The sequence below is a fragment of the Xyrauchen texanus genome, chromosome 44 (genome assembly GCF_025860055.1).
Source record: "Xyrauchen texanus isolate HMW12.3.18 chromosome 44, RBS_HiC_50CHRs, whole genome shotgun sequence".
In the NCBI taxonomy this organism is placed as follows: domain Eukaryota; kingdom Metazoa; phylum Chordata; class Actinopteri; order Cypriniformes; family Catostomidae; genus Xyrauchen; species Xyrauchen texanus.
This window is the reverse complement of record NC_068319.1, coordinates 10,167,985-10,184,051: the sequence shown is the minus strand read 5'-3', so window position 1 is coordinate 10,184,051 and position 16,067 is coordinate 10,167,985. Positions and strand designations below refer to the sequence as shown.

General features: G+C 38.0%; 2 protein-coding genes across 2 annotated transcripts; both read right to left on the bottom strand.

Annotated features, from left to right (window-relative positions):
• Positions 1–2,366: 2,366 nt before the first annotated feature.
• Positions 2,367–9,169, bottom strand: LOC127637028 (spartin-like). Its single transcript, XM_052117872.1, has 7 exons — positions 8,345–9,169; positions 5,344–5,538; positions 5,100–5,253; positions 3,672–3,866; positions 3,414–3,572; positions 2,773–2,863; positions 2,367–2,592 (listed from the first exon to the last, which is right to left on the bottom strand). The coding sequence occupies exons 1-7, from the start codon at positions 9,053–9,055 to the stop codon at positions 2,556–2,558; spliced, it is 1,542 nt and encodes a 513-aa protein (XP_051973832.1). The 5' UTR covers positions 9,056–9,169; the 3' UTR covers positions 2,367–2,555.
• A 2,023-nt stretch (positions 9,170–11,192) lies between these two features.
• On the bottom strand, positions 11,193–15,665 carry LOC127637006 (cyclin-A1-like). The gene is made up of 8 exons (XM_052117839.1): positions 15,507–15,665; positions 15,249–15,423; positions 14,667–14,785; positions 13,811–14,034; positions 13,531–13,735; positions 13,337–13,450; positions 12,969–13,102; positions 11,193–11,537 (listed from the first exon to the last, which is right to left on the bottom strand). Exons 1-8 carry the CDS (start codon positions 15,663–15,665, stop codon positions 11,486–11,488), a joined length of 1,182 nt encoding a protein of 393 aa, XP_051973799.1. The 3' UTR covers positions 11,193–11,485.
• Positions 15,666–16,067: the final 402 nt, after the last annotated feature.

Genomic DNA, 16,067 nt, shown 5'->3' with positions numbered 1-16,067 from the left:
TATTGAAAGAACATGCAAGAAATGTAGATTCATATCCTTCTAAATATAGTAGGAGAGAGAGGAAGTACTATAAGGACTGTGTTTATGGCACTTATATAGTTTCACAAACAGAAATTGCCATGGTGTTACAACAGTTTGTTTTTTGGACAATGTTCCATGATGATACCATGGGATTCTTTGCAGTATATTAAAGGAATAGTTAGCCCAACAATGATATTTTTTTTACTCATTCAGTTTTTTTTTTTTTTTTTTTTTGCTATTCGCATTTTTCATGCACATTGCCACCTACTGGATAGGGAGGACAATTTATAGTTTAAAAGGACTTATATATATCTGTTTCACACCCATACTTACAATATTGCTTCTGAAGTTATCTATTTAACCACTGGAGTCTTATGGATTACATTTATGCTGCCTTTATGTGTTTTTTAGAGCTTATGTCATTTTCATTGTATGGACCTTCAGAGCTGAGATATTCATAACACTGATGAGCCATGGATTTTATGTGTTGTTACTACAAAGTCACCAAAAATACTGTAGTTAAACTATGCATACTATGCAGTAACTTTTGTACATTTCGTTGAATTTAATTTTTTGGAAGAATTTTGAATTTGCTACATGTATTTATAATGAAAATACAATATGATACACTGTTGAAATCAACAATCAAGGGTAAATAATGCAAATAATAATGTTGTCATCATTTTCTTTTAAGAATGTAACTCGAAGAATATGAGTAACTTGGATAAATTATCTAAGTGAAGCTGTAATCAGGGTGGAACATTTCCAAAGTGCCTTTAGAAGGCAGTGGTGGCTCAGTGGTTGAGGCTCAGGGTTACTAACCAGAAGGTCAGGGGTTCAAGTCCCAACACCACCAAGATGCCACTGTTGGGCCCTTGAGCAAGGCCCTCCAGGTTGCTCCAGGGGATTGTCCCTGTAATAAGTGCACTGTAAGTCGCTTTGGATAAAGTGACTTACAAGCGTCTGCAAAATGCATAAATGTAAATGTCTTTAAAAAAAAAGAACAATTATAAACATTGCACTAGTAATTTCATTTTAGTTAATACACATCTCATCTCAACACACAAAAAATATCAAACAAAAATGTAGTTAAACAAATCTTTCAACATTTAATTACAAGAACATGTCAAAAAAAGCTTGCTCTGTTTTAAGAGATAAACACTTCTTTTCTATATTTTAATTTCCTGTTTTCACAATATGCATATCAACATTTGCTCACAAGACTAATTTTTTTCATCTTTTCCTTTCTTAAGTGGCTTTGCTGTCTCCTTGGTTTGTTCCTCTCCTGACTTCTCGTTCACCATTGCTTTAGAAGCATGCTTGCCCACGGTCTTAAGAATGCCCTTGATGCCCAGGTTGTCCACAGTGAAAGCAGTGACCCCTATATTGACTGCAGACTGGACTGCAGTGTCTGCAGCTTGCCCTGCCTCGTCTCCATACCTGATCACAAACACTGAGCTGTAGTAATTCCCAAATGAATGTAACAGAGATCAGGAAAAGTCATAAGACTAAACGTATGTAATGAAGAGTTTAAATGGGGTTTTAAAGAGATAGTTCACCCAAAAATGAAAATTCTCTCATCAATACTCACCCTCGTGCCATCCCAGGTGTGTATGATTTTTTTTTGTCTGCAAAACACCAACGAAGATTTTTAAAAGAATATCTCTGCTCTGTAGGTCCATATAATGCAAGTGAATGGAGATCACAACTTTGAAGCTAAAAAAGGCAAATAAAGGCTGCATAAAAGTAATCCATATGACTCCAGTTGTTAAATCCATATCTTCAGAATGTAACTCCTTTTTCACTGTAAATCTTGCCAATTCAGTCTCTAGGAACGATCATGATTACAAGCTTGATTACAATTCCCAGCACTTGACGCATGTGCAGACCGCTTGAAATCATGATAACCAAGGAGACTGCTGATGTCAAGATTTATAGTGGAAAAGTGTTGTGTCTGTTCATACCAAAAGTCGATTGGATTTCTTCAGAAGACATGGATTAAACCACTGGATTCATATGGATTTACTTTTATGCTGCCTTTGTGTTTTTGGAGCTTCAATGTTTTGGTCACCATTCACTTTCATTGTATGGACCTAAAGAGCTGGAATATTCTTCTAAAAATGTTTGTTTGTGTTCTGAAGAAGAAAGAAATTCAGACACATCTGCATGAGGGTGAGTAAATTATGAGAGCATTTTCATTTTTGGGTGAAGTATTCCTTTAACAGTGCCTAATTATTGCTGTATAAACAAATTAATTGTATGCTGAAATGAATGGCAAGTTATTGATCTTGGAAATGGTGTGAAACATATAATAATGAACACAGTAAGCAGGCACAATGTTGTATTCACCTCAGTTTTAATTCACAAAACACACTGACAGACCATTAATAAGAACAAGCGTCTTTTCAGCAACCTTTGAATGGTCAATATAATAATGGTCAATAAAATAAGGCACTGTGGGTAGGTTAGAACTTGGCAGAGAGATTAGTCAGAGAAAAATCAGTCAGTTTTTACCCGCCACCATTTATAAGTTGCTATGGGGAGTCCAAGAGGTTTCCTAGACCCCTATATCTGAAAAAGCAAGAGGAAAAAAGGGAGTTAAACCTTTTCTCCAAGCAGAATAGTCTAGTTATAGCAAAGCAAACAGCAGTATCAGGCCCTTAGAGGGTGGGAAAAGAATGAGAGAAAATTTGAGAAACAGTGAATTACAGAGAACCCTGAAGAGTACAACAAAAAACAAATAACACCTACTTGTACTTCACTGTAGTCACAGTTTCTGAAGTTACACTTTTGCCAATAGTCTTTGCTGCTGTCTCCAAACTTGACCAGAGTGTTGATAAACCTGCAGTTTAAAACACAATATGCAGACATCACCTAAAATAGCCTTTTGTTTTTAAATATGAAAGGAACCATATAGGGCTGAGCAGCACTGGCGGGAATGTGCGACACTATGCCAAACTCTGATTCCTATGGAATAATCAGTCTGTTTTGCATAGTCTAATAATATCTGTTTATGTCTATGATTTCTGTTTGCCAATGGTTCGCTGTTCATTTCTAGTGAGGCTGAAATGTGTGCATTTGATCAGATTTGCAGCATATTTGCACTCATTTCTTCATGTTTATTGAAAACTCCGATAAGCTTTTGCAGTAAGCTTTTTAATCTTAATTGTAAACTAATCTGATCTAAGTATTCTTTTTATTCCAGTTTTGTCAATCTAAATCCTTCCCTTACCAGTTGAAAAAACTCTAAAATTCACTACATTAATTATTATCCTTTCTTTTACTCTGGAAAAAATGCAATCCTAGATCCTCTTGATTGTTTAGGGCACCCAGCTGAAAGAACATAAATCGGTGGCGCTTATGTGCTGAACATTGATACAATCTCAAATTACCTTGCATGCTGCTCCCTGCAACTAGCTTGGCTCCATCCATGTTGGAGCATCCATCTTTTTTTTTCTTGAGGGACTCTGGGATAAGTTTGCCCCCGTGTTTTTTCACATGTGGAGCAAGTTCCTTCCCGACTTTTTCAGCAACAGCAGCGACGCCATCCACTGGTAAATAAAATGAAACATTATCAACACAAAGGTAAAATATTATTGTTCCATTATCAGTCAAAATCAGATTTAAATCTAATTCCACCTCCGTTTTACCAAGAAATTGGCTGGCTTTCACAGCACCCCCAGTAGCTTGTTTGGCTGCATTCAGTCCCATGGTAACCTTGGGGCTGACCTCTGCTGGAGTCTCCTCTGGAGTGATGTTTTCTCTAAGTTTGATAGCTCCTCTCTGTATGGCTTTACCTGTAGCTTCAGCTCCCCACACAAGCCCCCGACCCATCCAGGAAGACCCTGTAGCAGCCAATGTGGACACTTAACAATACTGTACATGGTCCATTCATAATGTACCCTGCTTTTCAATTCCATATGGAATAATTTCCCAGCTATCAATTAAGAATACTTTCTAACGAGGAATTTCCGATAAAAAATTATTTTCAAATTGGTCCAAAATTTGTCCAGAAAGTCTTATGAAAGCCATATTGCAGCAATAACCTGTTAAATCATCATTTGGAATTCTCAGTTTAAATCTGCTTCCGGGTTCAATAAAAGTTAAGCGTAGTCGACAGTATTTGTGGCATAGTCAAGTCGTCATTTTTATTTGTATAGTGCTTTTCACACACACACATCGTTTCAAAGCAGCTTTACAGAAATTCATGTTTTAACAGACATTGACACTGTAATATATATACAGTCTTAGAGTCATCATTGTGTCATTTGATTAAATGTTGTATAAAAATATATAATAAATAAAAAAATTATTTAGAACCCCAGTGAGCAAGCTGAAGGCGACTGTGGCAAGGAACACAAAACTCTATAAGATGTTGGTTAGTGGAGAAAAATAACCTTGGTAGAAATTGTGGGTGCCAGTAAGGCACTTACAATGAACGTGAATGGGGCAAATTTTTAGTGGGTTCAAAGGCAAAATATGTGAAGCTTATAATTTTATAAAAGCACTTACATTAATTCTTCTGTTAAAACTCATGTGTTATTTGAGCTTTAAAGTTATTTAAATGGTTGTATTCATGAAGGCGTTAGTCATGAAAGGTTAGCAAGCAATTGTTTCACGCTAAAATCATGTTAACATGCATATTGTTTACATTGTTTTACTACACTTTAAAACAGTAAAACGGTGATTATTAAATTTTTTTCGGATTGTCCCCTTTCATTTCCATTATAAGTGCCTCACTTTTTAAATTAAAGGAGAGATAAGTCTAAAAAAAAATGTCGTGTGTGTGTGTTAATCAGTTTTATTCCACAAACGCTGTCGACTGTGCTCAACATGTATTGAACCTGGAATATTCCTTTATCTGTTCAACAGTGGCCTCTAGTGGATCATTTTAGAAACGTGTCACTACGGTGTTCAGTATGTGCATATTACCTCCCCGTGGTAAAGTAAAGAAACTGTCTTTAAACCATCCGTCTAAATATTCATCACACAGAAAATTCTTATAATTTCTACTCCATTAAATTAAACAAATAGGTATCCAATGATGAAACTATTTAATCTGATCCTAAAATTCCGACCTGCTAGAATGCTCTGTGATATTTTTTCACTCCACACAGGAACAGTCTTATCTTCCCCTCCAGGTGTTTGAGTTGTTTCTGTAGGAGGACCAATAGAAACCTTCTCACTCAGGTTTATGTCTGTTCCTGAAGCCCCACCAGATCCTTCATCTACCTTAAATGGAAAGAAATGACTCAAGCATGTTATTTTATGACTCTTGTGTGCATTCTATTTGCCAGTTCCTAACACAGTGATGTGGATTACCTGGACTCGGAGTTGTGCCAGCACTGACAGCTGTTCCTGGAAAAGAGTTCTGTTTGCTGCAGGATGCGCTGACGACAAAACCACCCCGACGTAGGACCCTGGAACTGCTGCTGTAGTATCAGGAAATGTGAAGACACCTCTGTTGCTGAGCAATACAGGGGAGTCTGGGTATAACGGGTAGATCCAATCACAAACCTGAAAGCACAAAATATAAAATCAAAACTTAGAGACTCCCACAATGTTCCCATACTTTTGACCATTGACTTTTTATTTATTTTTTCAAAAATAATTTTATATAGATTGTTGTGTGGATTTCCATCTGTACACCAGCTACCAGTCTTTTTAATTATTCAGATTACAATTTTTTAGACTTAGTGTACAAATTAACAATCAACAGTTAAACAGGTTTTACTCTAGAAGCACTTGCAAAAAACAATATCTAGTCAATTGAATAGCTATATATATATGTGTGTGTGTGTGTGTGTGTGTGTGTGTGTGTGTGTGTGTGTGTGTGTGTGTCTTTTAAAGGAATATTCCAGGTTCAACACAAATTTGGCTCACAAAAAATAATTTGACTCATCCCTCCTTTATTAAATAAAAAAAAAAATGCCTCCACATTGTGCGGCTTCACTTATTAAGGCAATGTAAAGGGCAAAATTTGCCAAAAATGTATTATCCCAAGTTCAGACAGCAAGATGCTTTTTTTTTGGGTAACAAGATGTTTTTCTAAAGTACTACAGAAAAGGGTGCAAAATTTCCTGTTCATTTCAATCACATTTCATAAAGCATTTTTATAAACCATAAATCCCAATTGTGATTAGATGGCGAGCCTAACTTGAATTTTTCATACCAAATTTATGCTACACATTAAAAACAATATGTTTTATGGGGGCCTTTTAACACCTACCACAAGGGGGCTTTTTACACCAAATACAAGCCTTTCACTTATTGAGAAACTTCACTTTACCTTGAACAAAAAAAAAAAAAAAAAACACACCTTTATAGACACCACACTCAAAGACTTTGCAGTGCGTATAATGACAATGCCATTTTGGAGGGGGGTTATGTCACGTCATTCTTATGTTGTTCATTGTCATGTTTGTTTTCCCTCCTGATTGTCTCCCAGGTGTTCCTCTTCTTTTTGCTAACCCATATGTATATACCCTCTTGTTCTTTGTTTGTGGGTCGGTTCTTGTTTGTATGTAGTGCGTGATTGGCAGCATACTGCTATAGTGTTTTGTTACCGTCTTCAAATATTTTCCATCATCGTTGCACCCCCTTCTTTTGTTCATATTTAAAGTTCTGCATTTGGATCCTCACTCTCTCGCCCCTTCCCTTCACAGAACCCTGACAGTGTATGTGTAAACTTGATTAAAGTAAAGTGTGACTAAAGTAAAGTAAGAATCGTTTATTAAACTTATCTGTGTAAAGTTATATCCAATCCTGGGATATAAAGTTTACATATATAAGGTTAGTAAGGGATTTTATCACACTAAAATATTTTATCATATAATGTTTACTGAAAATATTTTAAAATGTCCTGCTATTTCCAGGTTTTCCATGACCATGTCAACCTAGGAGACAAAGAATTATGCATTAGACAACAATAAGAATTTATTTGTATGTCCTAGGACGTCATATGAAGTGGCTTCTGGGCAGGAATGAGACAGGAATATGCATGAGTGCATATTTCAGAACTTCTGTGTCAACATTTAGAAAGCCAACCTATATTCTGGCTCAAGTGGGACAAAAGGACACTATTGGACAAATGCAGCAATTGTGTTATAGTGTTTGCTGCACGTGTCCTAGATCAAGCCACAGAGCAGTGGACAACTAGCCATGAAATTGGCAATCTGCCAATACTGCACAGAGCCGCCAGTCAGCCATTCAAAGAGATTTCTATTTGCTGAAACAGCTTGCAGACTGACCCTTTACAAAGAGCCCAGGTCATCTGTAAAAGAGCCCGTTTCTAGCACTGCACAATCTAAATAGACCTGACACCATTCAAAACAATCCCCAAGTCTGGTTGGACTGGCTTTTGTGAGAGTGAAAAAAGCTGAAAATGAAACTGCTTTGTGTTTTAAAGTCCTACCAAATACTACATTTCAAAGCAACATACTAAAAACAAAAATACCTAAATTAATCTCAAAACTTCTCTCAGTTAAAGGAATATTCTAGGTTCATTACAGGTCAACTCAATCGACAGACTTGGTGGCATAATGTTGATTACCACAAAAAATTATTTTGGCTCATCACTCTTTTTCTTTATATAAAAAAATCTAATATCGAGGTTACAATGAGGTACTTACAATGGAAGTAAATGGAGCCAATTTTTGAAGGGTTTACAGGCAAAAATGTGAAGCTTACAATAATAAAAAAAAAACCTTTACATTGATTCTTCTGTTAAAACATGTGTATAGTGTATGAGCAGTAAAGTTGTTTAAATGGTCATTTTTATAGTTGTTTTAAGAATTTTGGGTTGTTGGGATGTCATGGCAACGAAGTTGTAAAATTGGACATAACTTTACACAGAAAAGGTTAAAAAACTATTTTATCATACTAAAATCATGTTAACACATATTGTTTACATCATGTGGTTATATTTTTGAAACAGTGAGTATTTTAACATTTATGGTTTGGCCCCATTCACTTCCATTGTAACCCAGAACTTGTATTGAACCCAGAATATTCCTTTAAAGACACATGCTCTCTGATTTTCTCTCTCTTCTATGAGCAATATTTAACAGAATAGGCATGATGGCAATCTCAGTCATTTTGTAGACAGACGTGCACTGTTTGACAATAGGCAAACCTTACAAAAATGGTTTGTAATGTATTGTCATATGAAAGAAGTTTCAAACTTAAAGCTATATATATAGATAGATAGATAGATAGATAGATAGATAGATAGATAGATAGATAGATAGATAGTCCAATACATATAAACTCACCACAAATCAACTAATGTTATAGAATCATATTCAAGAAACACTGTTTTTACCTGTAGGTAGGCAGGGGCATAGCTGGCACTGTTCTCAGGGTTGCTGCATATGATTATTCGCAGGTACCCTGGATAAGAGGGGGCACTGACCTGGCCCTCAGCAGACACAAAGAAAATCTGTACCCCACTGGGCAAGAAAAACATCTCCATGCCAACCTCTCTAAGATTGACTGGGATAAAAGCCTTACGCCGGGGTATCTGATTTGGAGTGTGCTTAAATAACCTGCTCCCTCCATGAGAGAGTGACTGATGCCCATCTGTTGGTTGAGGGGTGTAGGCTGGTGGCAGCTCACTGGGTACAGTGAAGCCCACCGTAGGAGAAGCTGGAAGAGCAGGGGCCCCTCCTGAACCTTTTGAGATGTGGTTGGTTGGTAGCTGGGTGTACCGTAGGACAGGCAGGGTCGAATGCAGGCACTGACCGGGGGTCGATGTGGACTCCAGCACCAGTAGACGGGCGGTTATGCTGCTCAGAGTCTCGTTCATTCTCTGCTGCGTCTGTCGTGCCATGTCCCATCTGCGCCCGACGCAGAGCTCACCCTGGGTGTTCACCGCTATTCCAATGAGAAGATGCTGCTTGCCCAATCGATAGAGGACGAGAGCTTGAGCTTTATTCCCCACCTCATCATTCTGAACCCCTTTGTTCAAACACTGCATGGCTTTCCCGTAGTGTTTCCGAATGATGCGAATTTCAGCTGGCTCTTTTGACTCCATTTCCTTGTAAACCTAGAACCCCACACTTTAAATTCAGCTGCCTAAAAATAAGAAACTCTTAATAACTCTTCTAAAAATAAATTAATTCACTTGTATAAGTGTCAAAAAGTTCCTTAAATGCACGAGTCACGTGCTTTGGAAAAAACATATGGCATATGTTTTTGGTTCGCTCATTTTTCCCATGATGCGACTCTTGACGAAATGTTGTTACATGTCACCAAGCGAGTTTAACCTGATTATGGAACGCAAAAAACACAACAGACACATTTAAAGCACAATATATATCTGGTCAGTAGGCCTAGCGCTCACAGCCGTTGTAAACAAAAGCAAAAAAGTTAGTTAAAAGGTGCAATTGTTTTTTCCTTACCAGTCAAACCAGTAACCTTAGAAAAGTTGTTTTATTCTACAGTGAAAGGGTCCCCTAATGGGGGCCATGTTAAAATCACACACCACTTGCTGAATCTATGTGGATTGCATGCAAATGTGTATATTTGATAAGGCAAATAAACTCAGTTTGTTTAGTATTGAGGGAATGCAGGGGCTAAACGCACGGTCCACACAGACAGGGTCCTCACACCAAAACAAAGTGTTGCCTAAAAGAACTGTTTAAAGAATATTCCGGGTTCAATACATGTTAATGGGATAGATCATCCAAAAGTGAAAATTATCTAAACATTTACTCTCCCTCATGCCATCCCAGATGTGTATGACTTTCTTCAGCAGAACACAAATTAAGATAGTGTTCTCAATGCAAGTGAATGGGTGCCAAATCTAACTCTTCAAAAAGCACATAAAGGCAGCATAAAAGTAATCCATATGACTCCAGTAATTAAAACCATACCTTCAGAAGTGATATGGTAGATGTGGTTTAGAAACAGATCAATATGCAAGGCCATTTTTGCTAGAAATTTCTCCCTGCCCAGTAGGGGGCGTATGCATGAATGTGAATCACCACAAACACAATGTGAAAGTTGGAGATGGAGATTGAGAAGGGAGAGAATTTATAGTAAATATGGCCTTACATATTGAGCTGTTTCTAAACCACATCATATCACTTCTGAAGAGATTGATTTAACCACTGGAGTCATATGGATTAGGCCTACTTGAGACATGGGAATTTAGCTTCTTTTGGCACCCATTCACTTCCATTGTGTGGACCTACAGTGTGGAAACATTCTTCTAAAAATCATGTGTTCTGAAGCAAATGGTATAAGTGGGAGTAAATGAGAATTTATTTTGAACTACTTCAAGCTCAAAAGTAGGGGATAACTGGGAAATTAGGTTATTTTCTGGGCACAAACTGTATAAAATTGAATATAATATGCTTTAAAAAAAATGGAGCAACATAAAAGGTTGTTTTTAGAAAAGAGGGTCACAGTGGGCTAGTGTTAATAGATGCAAATGGACAAAATTTGCCAAAAATGTATTGTCCCAAGTTGAGAATGTTTTTTTTTTGGGGTAAGAGGTTTTTCTAAAGAACTACAGAAAAGGGTTCACAATTTCCTGTTCATTTCAAAAAGCATTTTATAAACCCAATGGTGATTAGATCGGTCATGGCGAGCCTAACTTGAATTTCTCCATACCAAATTTGTGCTACACATTAAAGAAATGTTTTATGGGGGCTTTTTACACCAAATACAAGCCTTCTCACTTCTTGAGAAACTTGACTTTACCTTGAACGAACTTAAAAAAACCTTGGACAGAAATGTAAAAGCAGTTAGCAGCTTTTAAAACTTGTATTTTATCTGTAAAACTTACTACGATTACGTTGCCCAATCACCAAGTTATGAAATGTGTAGAAGCTTAGAAAACAAAAATAACGTTGTCATGGTTTGTGTTGGTCTATGCTTTGAAAAACTCAGTATTTTGATGTTTATGGATTGGCCAATTCACGACATTGTAAATGCCTTACTGCACCCACTCAACTAACATGGGATAACATTATGCCACAAATGCTGTCGACTGACCTTACTTGCCAGCACTTGGCAGCCGAGACGTGGTTCCACATAGTGGCCAATGTTAGACCCTAGGTCACCATAAAAAATCTGTGCATATATAAATCATGTTCCACACTGGTCACAAAAGTAATTGTAGGCAGACAGCAATTGAACTAGTTTCATTTATTGATTAGTACATGATATGCATCGTAAATGCATGGTATGAGAGACCTCTTGGAAGGGGACAAAGCAGTAGAAACGGTCATCAATCCTTTACAAGGCACAGATATGTTGGATTCAGAGACATGCTACACTGTAATTTAAGTCTTTAAAAAAAAAAAAAAAAAAATTACCTATGATAAAAATCACATTAAAAAAAAAAAGAATTTAGTGTGGCTTTTAAAACTTAAATTTCATTCAGTATTTACAAGATATTTAAGTGCTACAGTTCATTTGTTGGCCTTGAGGCATCCATGTGGTCACCATCAAAACATTAGGGTAGTGACAGAGCCTCCACAGGCGTCAGTTGAGACACGCAGCAATATCTGAAAAAGACACTCCGATTAGTCATTAGGAGGGGGAGACACTTTTGCATGTGCGCAAACTCAGTTTTGTAAAGCAATGCATCTCGCAAAGATGAATTCATTGAGCAAACCAAATCAATTTTGCTGCATTTACAAGATCTCGCTCACTATTCGCGCGCTCATGACTGCTTGATCAACAGGTTTAAAGCATTATGTGCCAGAATTCAGCAAATCAGAGATGAGGTTGGCTATACCACAGATCATTGTGAATCACACTAGGACCACATGAAAGCAGCTCTTGTTGACCTTAACCCATTTTTTCTTTAAACTTGGTGAAATACATTTTAGTCTGTAGGCTACACTGCCAATAGGCTTACTAGCTAGATAACTATCATTCATCTAGGTTACGCTTACATAGCTTGGCCATGTTAGCAACAACTTCTCTGAATCTCTCGAAAGTGTTTTCAGTCACTTACCACAAAAGGATGAGAACAGTTTGTTCAAACAAACTTGACCAGATTAGTCTACCATGGATCACCACTGAACCTTCCATGAAATATGATCAAGAAACAGGTTGTCCACCGTTGCGTTCCAAGTGTTTTGCTTTTGTTTTTCGTGCCCTCATTCCATTTCGCTTCACTCTGCCAACTCCTCAGGCTTTTGCCTATTGGATATGACACCTGCCAATCGTCACCCAATCCTCTGCCTGCCTGCCGCCCCCCCCCGTTTAAAAGCCATCAAGTGCGCTCGATTGAAGACGTCCAGTGTGCGTGTGTTCTTTTTTGTTTGAGATCTACCCGTTGTAATTATTGGTTTTTTTAACCGGTGATCATTTAGAGCGACGTGTACGCTGAAGAACTCGGTTTTGTAATTTTTCCTTTTCGTAGGTAGATTATAGGGTTTGTGGATTCTTTTGATCTTTGATTTGGCGACACTCGGGTTCCCTTTCCCGGTGTTATGTCTTTATTTACTGTAAATAGCTCATCCTGCACTTCATTCTAAGTGGTTGGCTTGTCAAAATAAATTTACGTAATTTGATACTTCTACCGGTGCGTCATGGCTGCCTCCGGGTCTGTGCTTTCAACCAGCAATGTTGTAAATGTGTTACATTCATTTCCCCTATACCTTTAAAATTCATAACATCCACCTTCTTTAGGGTTTTTGACAGCGTTGTATATTATAAATATTGCCCAAATTAACTTTTATTCATAAATGCATTTCAAAACGGTTTTTATGAAGTTTATGCAGTCTACCACAAACATTATGGCAAATATTATTAAGGAGAATGGAAGGAAAATGGGCCAATTATGTCTCCAGTCATAGTTTGGGGTAAACAAAAAGTAAAGCATATTGAACATTAAATTTACTGAGACTGCAACAAGTAAAAAAAATAAAAACTCCTTGGCATTGCATGATCCCAGGCTACAAGACATTTTATAGACTACTGCTTACTTGGCACTCTTGTACTTCTCCTGAATAGCCTGCTGGGGGCGACTTCCAGCACATAGATGAAGCTTATGAAGCTCCTTCAAACATGGAGCGATGACTGCCAGAGTGTAACCAGTGAAGGCATACAAGTTCTCAGGCTGCCAGAAATATGGGAGGGGGAATAAAATAAAAATCCACCCTGCAGTCAGTTAGGGGATTACGGCAAATTATAAATTACAAGCCACAGACACTGCCATTTTGTACATGCATATGGACATCCAAAACTATGCATCCTCCAGAAAGACCCATGCTGGCCCTCAACACTTTCAACAAAGGGCCAGCAATTGAGTCCTCCAAATAAAGCCAGGTCACAGTAAATGCTAGAAACTCACCCACAGATCCCCATTTAGAGTGTAGTTTGCCAGACAATATGCAGCTGCTGCAATCTTGGAAGGTAAATATTGCACAAAGGGATCCACTTCAAGCAGGCTCAACTCTGAAAGATACTACAGGGTGGGCGAGGAAGGAAAAATCGATATCCAATTCAGCAACAGTCCAATAACCATATGCTCTCAAAAGTTCTTACCAAAGCTAGGTTCACAGTCTTGGCACAAATTTGCTCCTCCAATGTGTACTGCATCAGAAACTGGTAGGCTGTGGGTGCAGTCATGTCAAAAGAAAGCACTCTGAGCAGGTGTTGCTCCATTCGAAGCAGCTGTTTCTTGGTGTAGGTGTCATCTGTGATGTACACAAACTCATCCACTTCCGGAGGATACACCTCCTCATATTTCCTAATCAGAAATGCAAGCTGAAAGACTGTTACAAATTCACCAAATAACACTTAAATAAAAAAGCCATTCACTTACGCGGCCAGGAGTATGGAAGCGGTTCCCACAAGCTGCAGTTTTCCTCTTAGAACAGACATGCAAGAAAGGAAGCGGTCCAGGTAATTCACAGCCAGGAAGATGGTCTCAGAACACAAATTGTATTCCTCAGCAACTTCAACCAGCCAGTCAACAAGGATAATCCTCATGCAGTTGGTTATGTCAGGCTGCTTTCTCATGTAGCCAGGCTTTGCCCTGTATTGAACCTGAAACAGTGCATTACAGCAGAGTTTTTAAACAGGAGATTTGAAGGTTGTTCAGCTTCCCCATTCTAGAAAATTCATTCTACCCATTTGTAAAGTTTACTTAATCCAGCCGAGACTACATAAATACTTCACAGCATGCTTTGCATAGGACTGGACGGGGTGAACAAATGTTGCAATTAAGTCATCTTGCTCAAATGCATACAATAAGAGACTTGTTAATGTTAGATGAATGTTAAAGACTTCCGTTAGCCTGGAGTTTTAGGGGTTACCACTGTGAAGATAAAGCTTGTGCTTAGGCTGATTATCACGTTTAAGTGATGTTTGATTTGCATGCTTTAGCTACAGAAGCGGTTTGCTGTTGCAAGCAAATTGACAGTGCATCAGTGTCACGGTCTTTACACTTAACTGGCATGTACTGAATAAAATGATTGTGAGAAATTAAATAGAGTTTGACGAACCTAATGAAGTAGAGTTAACACTACTATGGTAGACTGATTTGACCCAATTTAACTTAAATTGGCTAAATGAAACAACCTGAATGAACAAATATATAATTGCTTAGAACTCAAATGCAATCAAGTAAGAGCAATTACTTGGTTGTGTGTGTGTGTGTGTGTGGACCTAATACCAACTTCACATTCACGCAAGTATCTATGGATGTCCTCTGCATATTCTGGAACACACAAGATGTCCTCTGAAGAGGAGTCCTTTTCCTCTGGCAAGGACTGCATAGACGCATCCATGAACGACCCTTAAAAAAAAAAAAAAAAAAAAAAAAAGTAAAATTTTAGGCAATGCACATCCAGATTTCAGTGGCTCATACGAGAAACAAAAAAAGCTTGACATAAGGTGTCTTGTAGAATTAACTAAGTTTACAATACATTCCCACTAGAAATATTAAAAGTCAAATGTTTTTATTATTAAATGAACAAGAGTCAGAGAACAGGGCAACATGGTGCCAGTATGCAGAATACAACTTGGTGTATTCTGCATATGAATTTACGCACATTAACAATGTTTAAAAAAAGCCAGTTTTCCAATATTAAAAGGCCATTTTTTTTTTTTTTTTTAAATATAATGTCAAAACGCCATATATAAAAAGCCACAACTAAAATGTTGTTTGGAATTAGTTTTAGGCAAGTAACCCGTCAGCGCAGAATACTGCGATCTCATCTTGACAGGTCAAACCCACATAGAGTAATCCTGCAGCATACCTGAGCCAATATCATTGACAGCATCATCTAGCAAGAGAAGTTCGGAGGACAGCAAGAATGAGCCAGCTGATTGTTTAGTTGACTGGACCAGGAGTGGTTCAGACACATGGACTCCAGCAGTGCCAATGCCATGGACAGATGCATCGTGGAAAGCCGGTTCATATTTGGATGAAGCCTTGAAAGATACAAAAACGTCACTTCCTCTTGCTCACACGCAAACTATGTCGTGAAGAAAACAAAGTCTTGCATTTTTCCAACCTGGCCAAATAGTCGATTATATTGGTCGTTCTCGTTTAAAACACCAAGCACAACCCTTTGGCCGGGCTTGTGGCCGTGCAGGCCATCCATTCTTCCCAAACCCAACATGTTTTCCTGAATGCTACGACTGGAAAGAGGAGCGATGCCACGGGATGCCATTTTTACGATTTGCAGAAAGTAATCTGTGCAAAAGGAGCCCATTCAACGGAATTTCAAGTTTATAAGTGAAGACACAAATATCAGATAACACAGATCCCAGGCTATAAAACCTGGATTCTTATCATCATTAACATATTTGACTGAATCGTTCATTGTGCAGACATACCTGTGATCCCGCTGTATCCTTAAAAGCCCAATAAAATCACAATGAGAAGATCAAAGTGCTTTGACAGTGACTGTCTCTTTGACCATTTTGTATGTGCACGTCCACATTTAGGACAAATCAACATGAGACTAATTACCGCTTTGCGGCTTTTCCAGGTGTTGCAAATATATGTTAATTAATAAAAACAATCCCGTTACCGATTCGTCACGTGGCAACGTAACCATGGTAACGGAGTG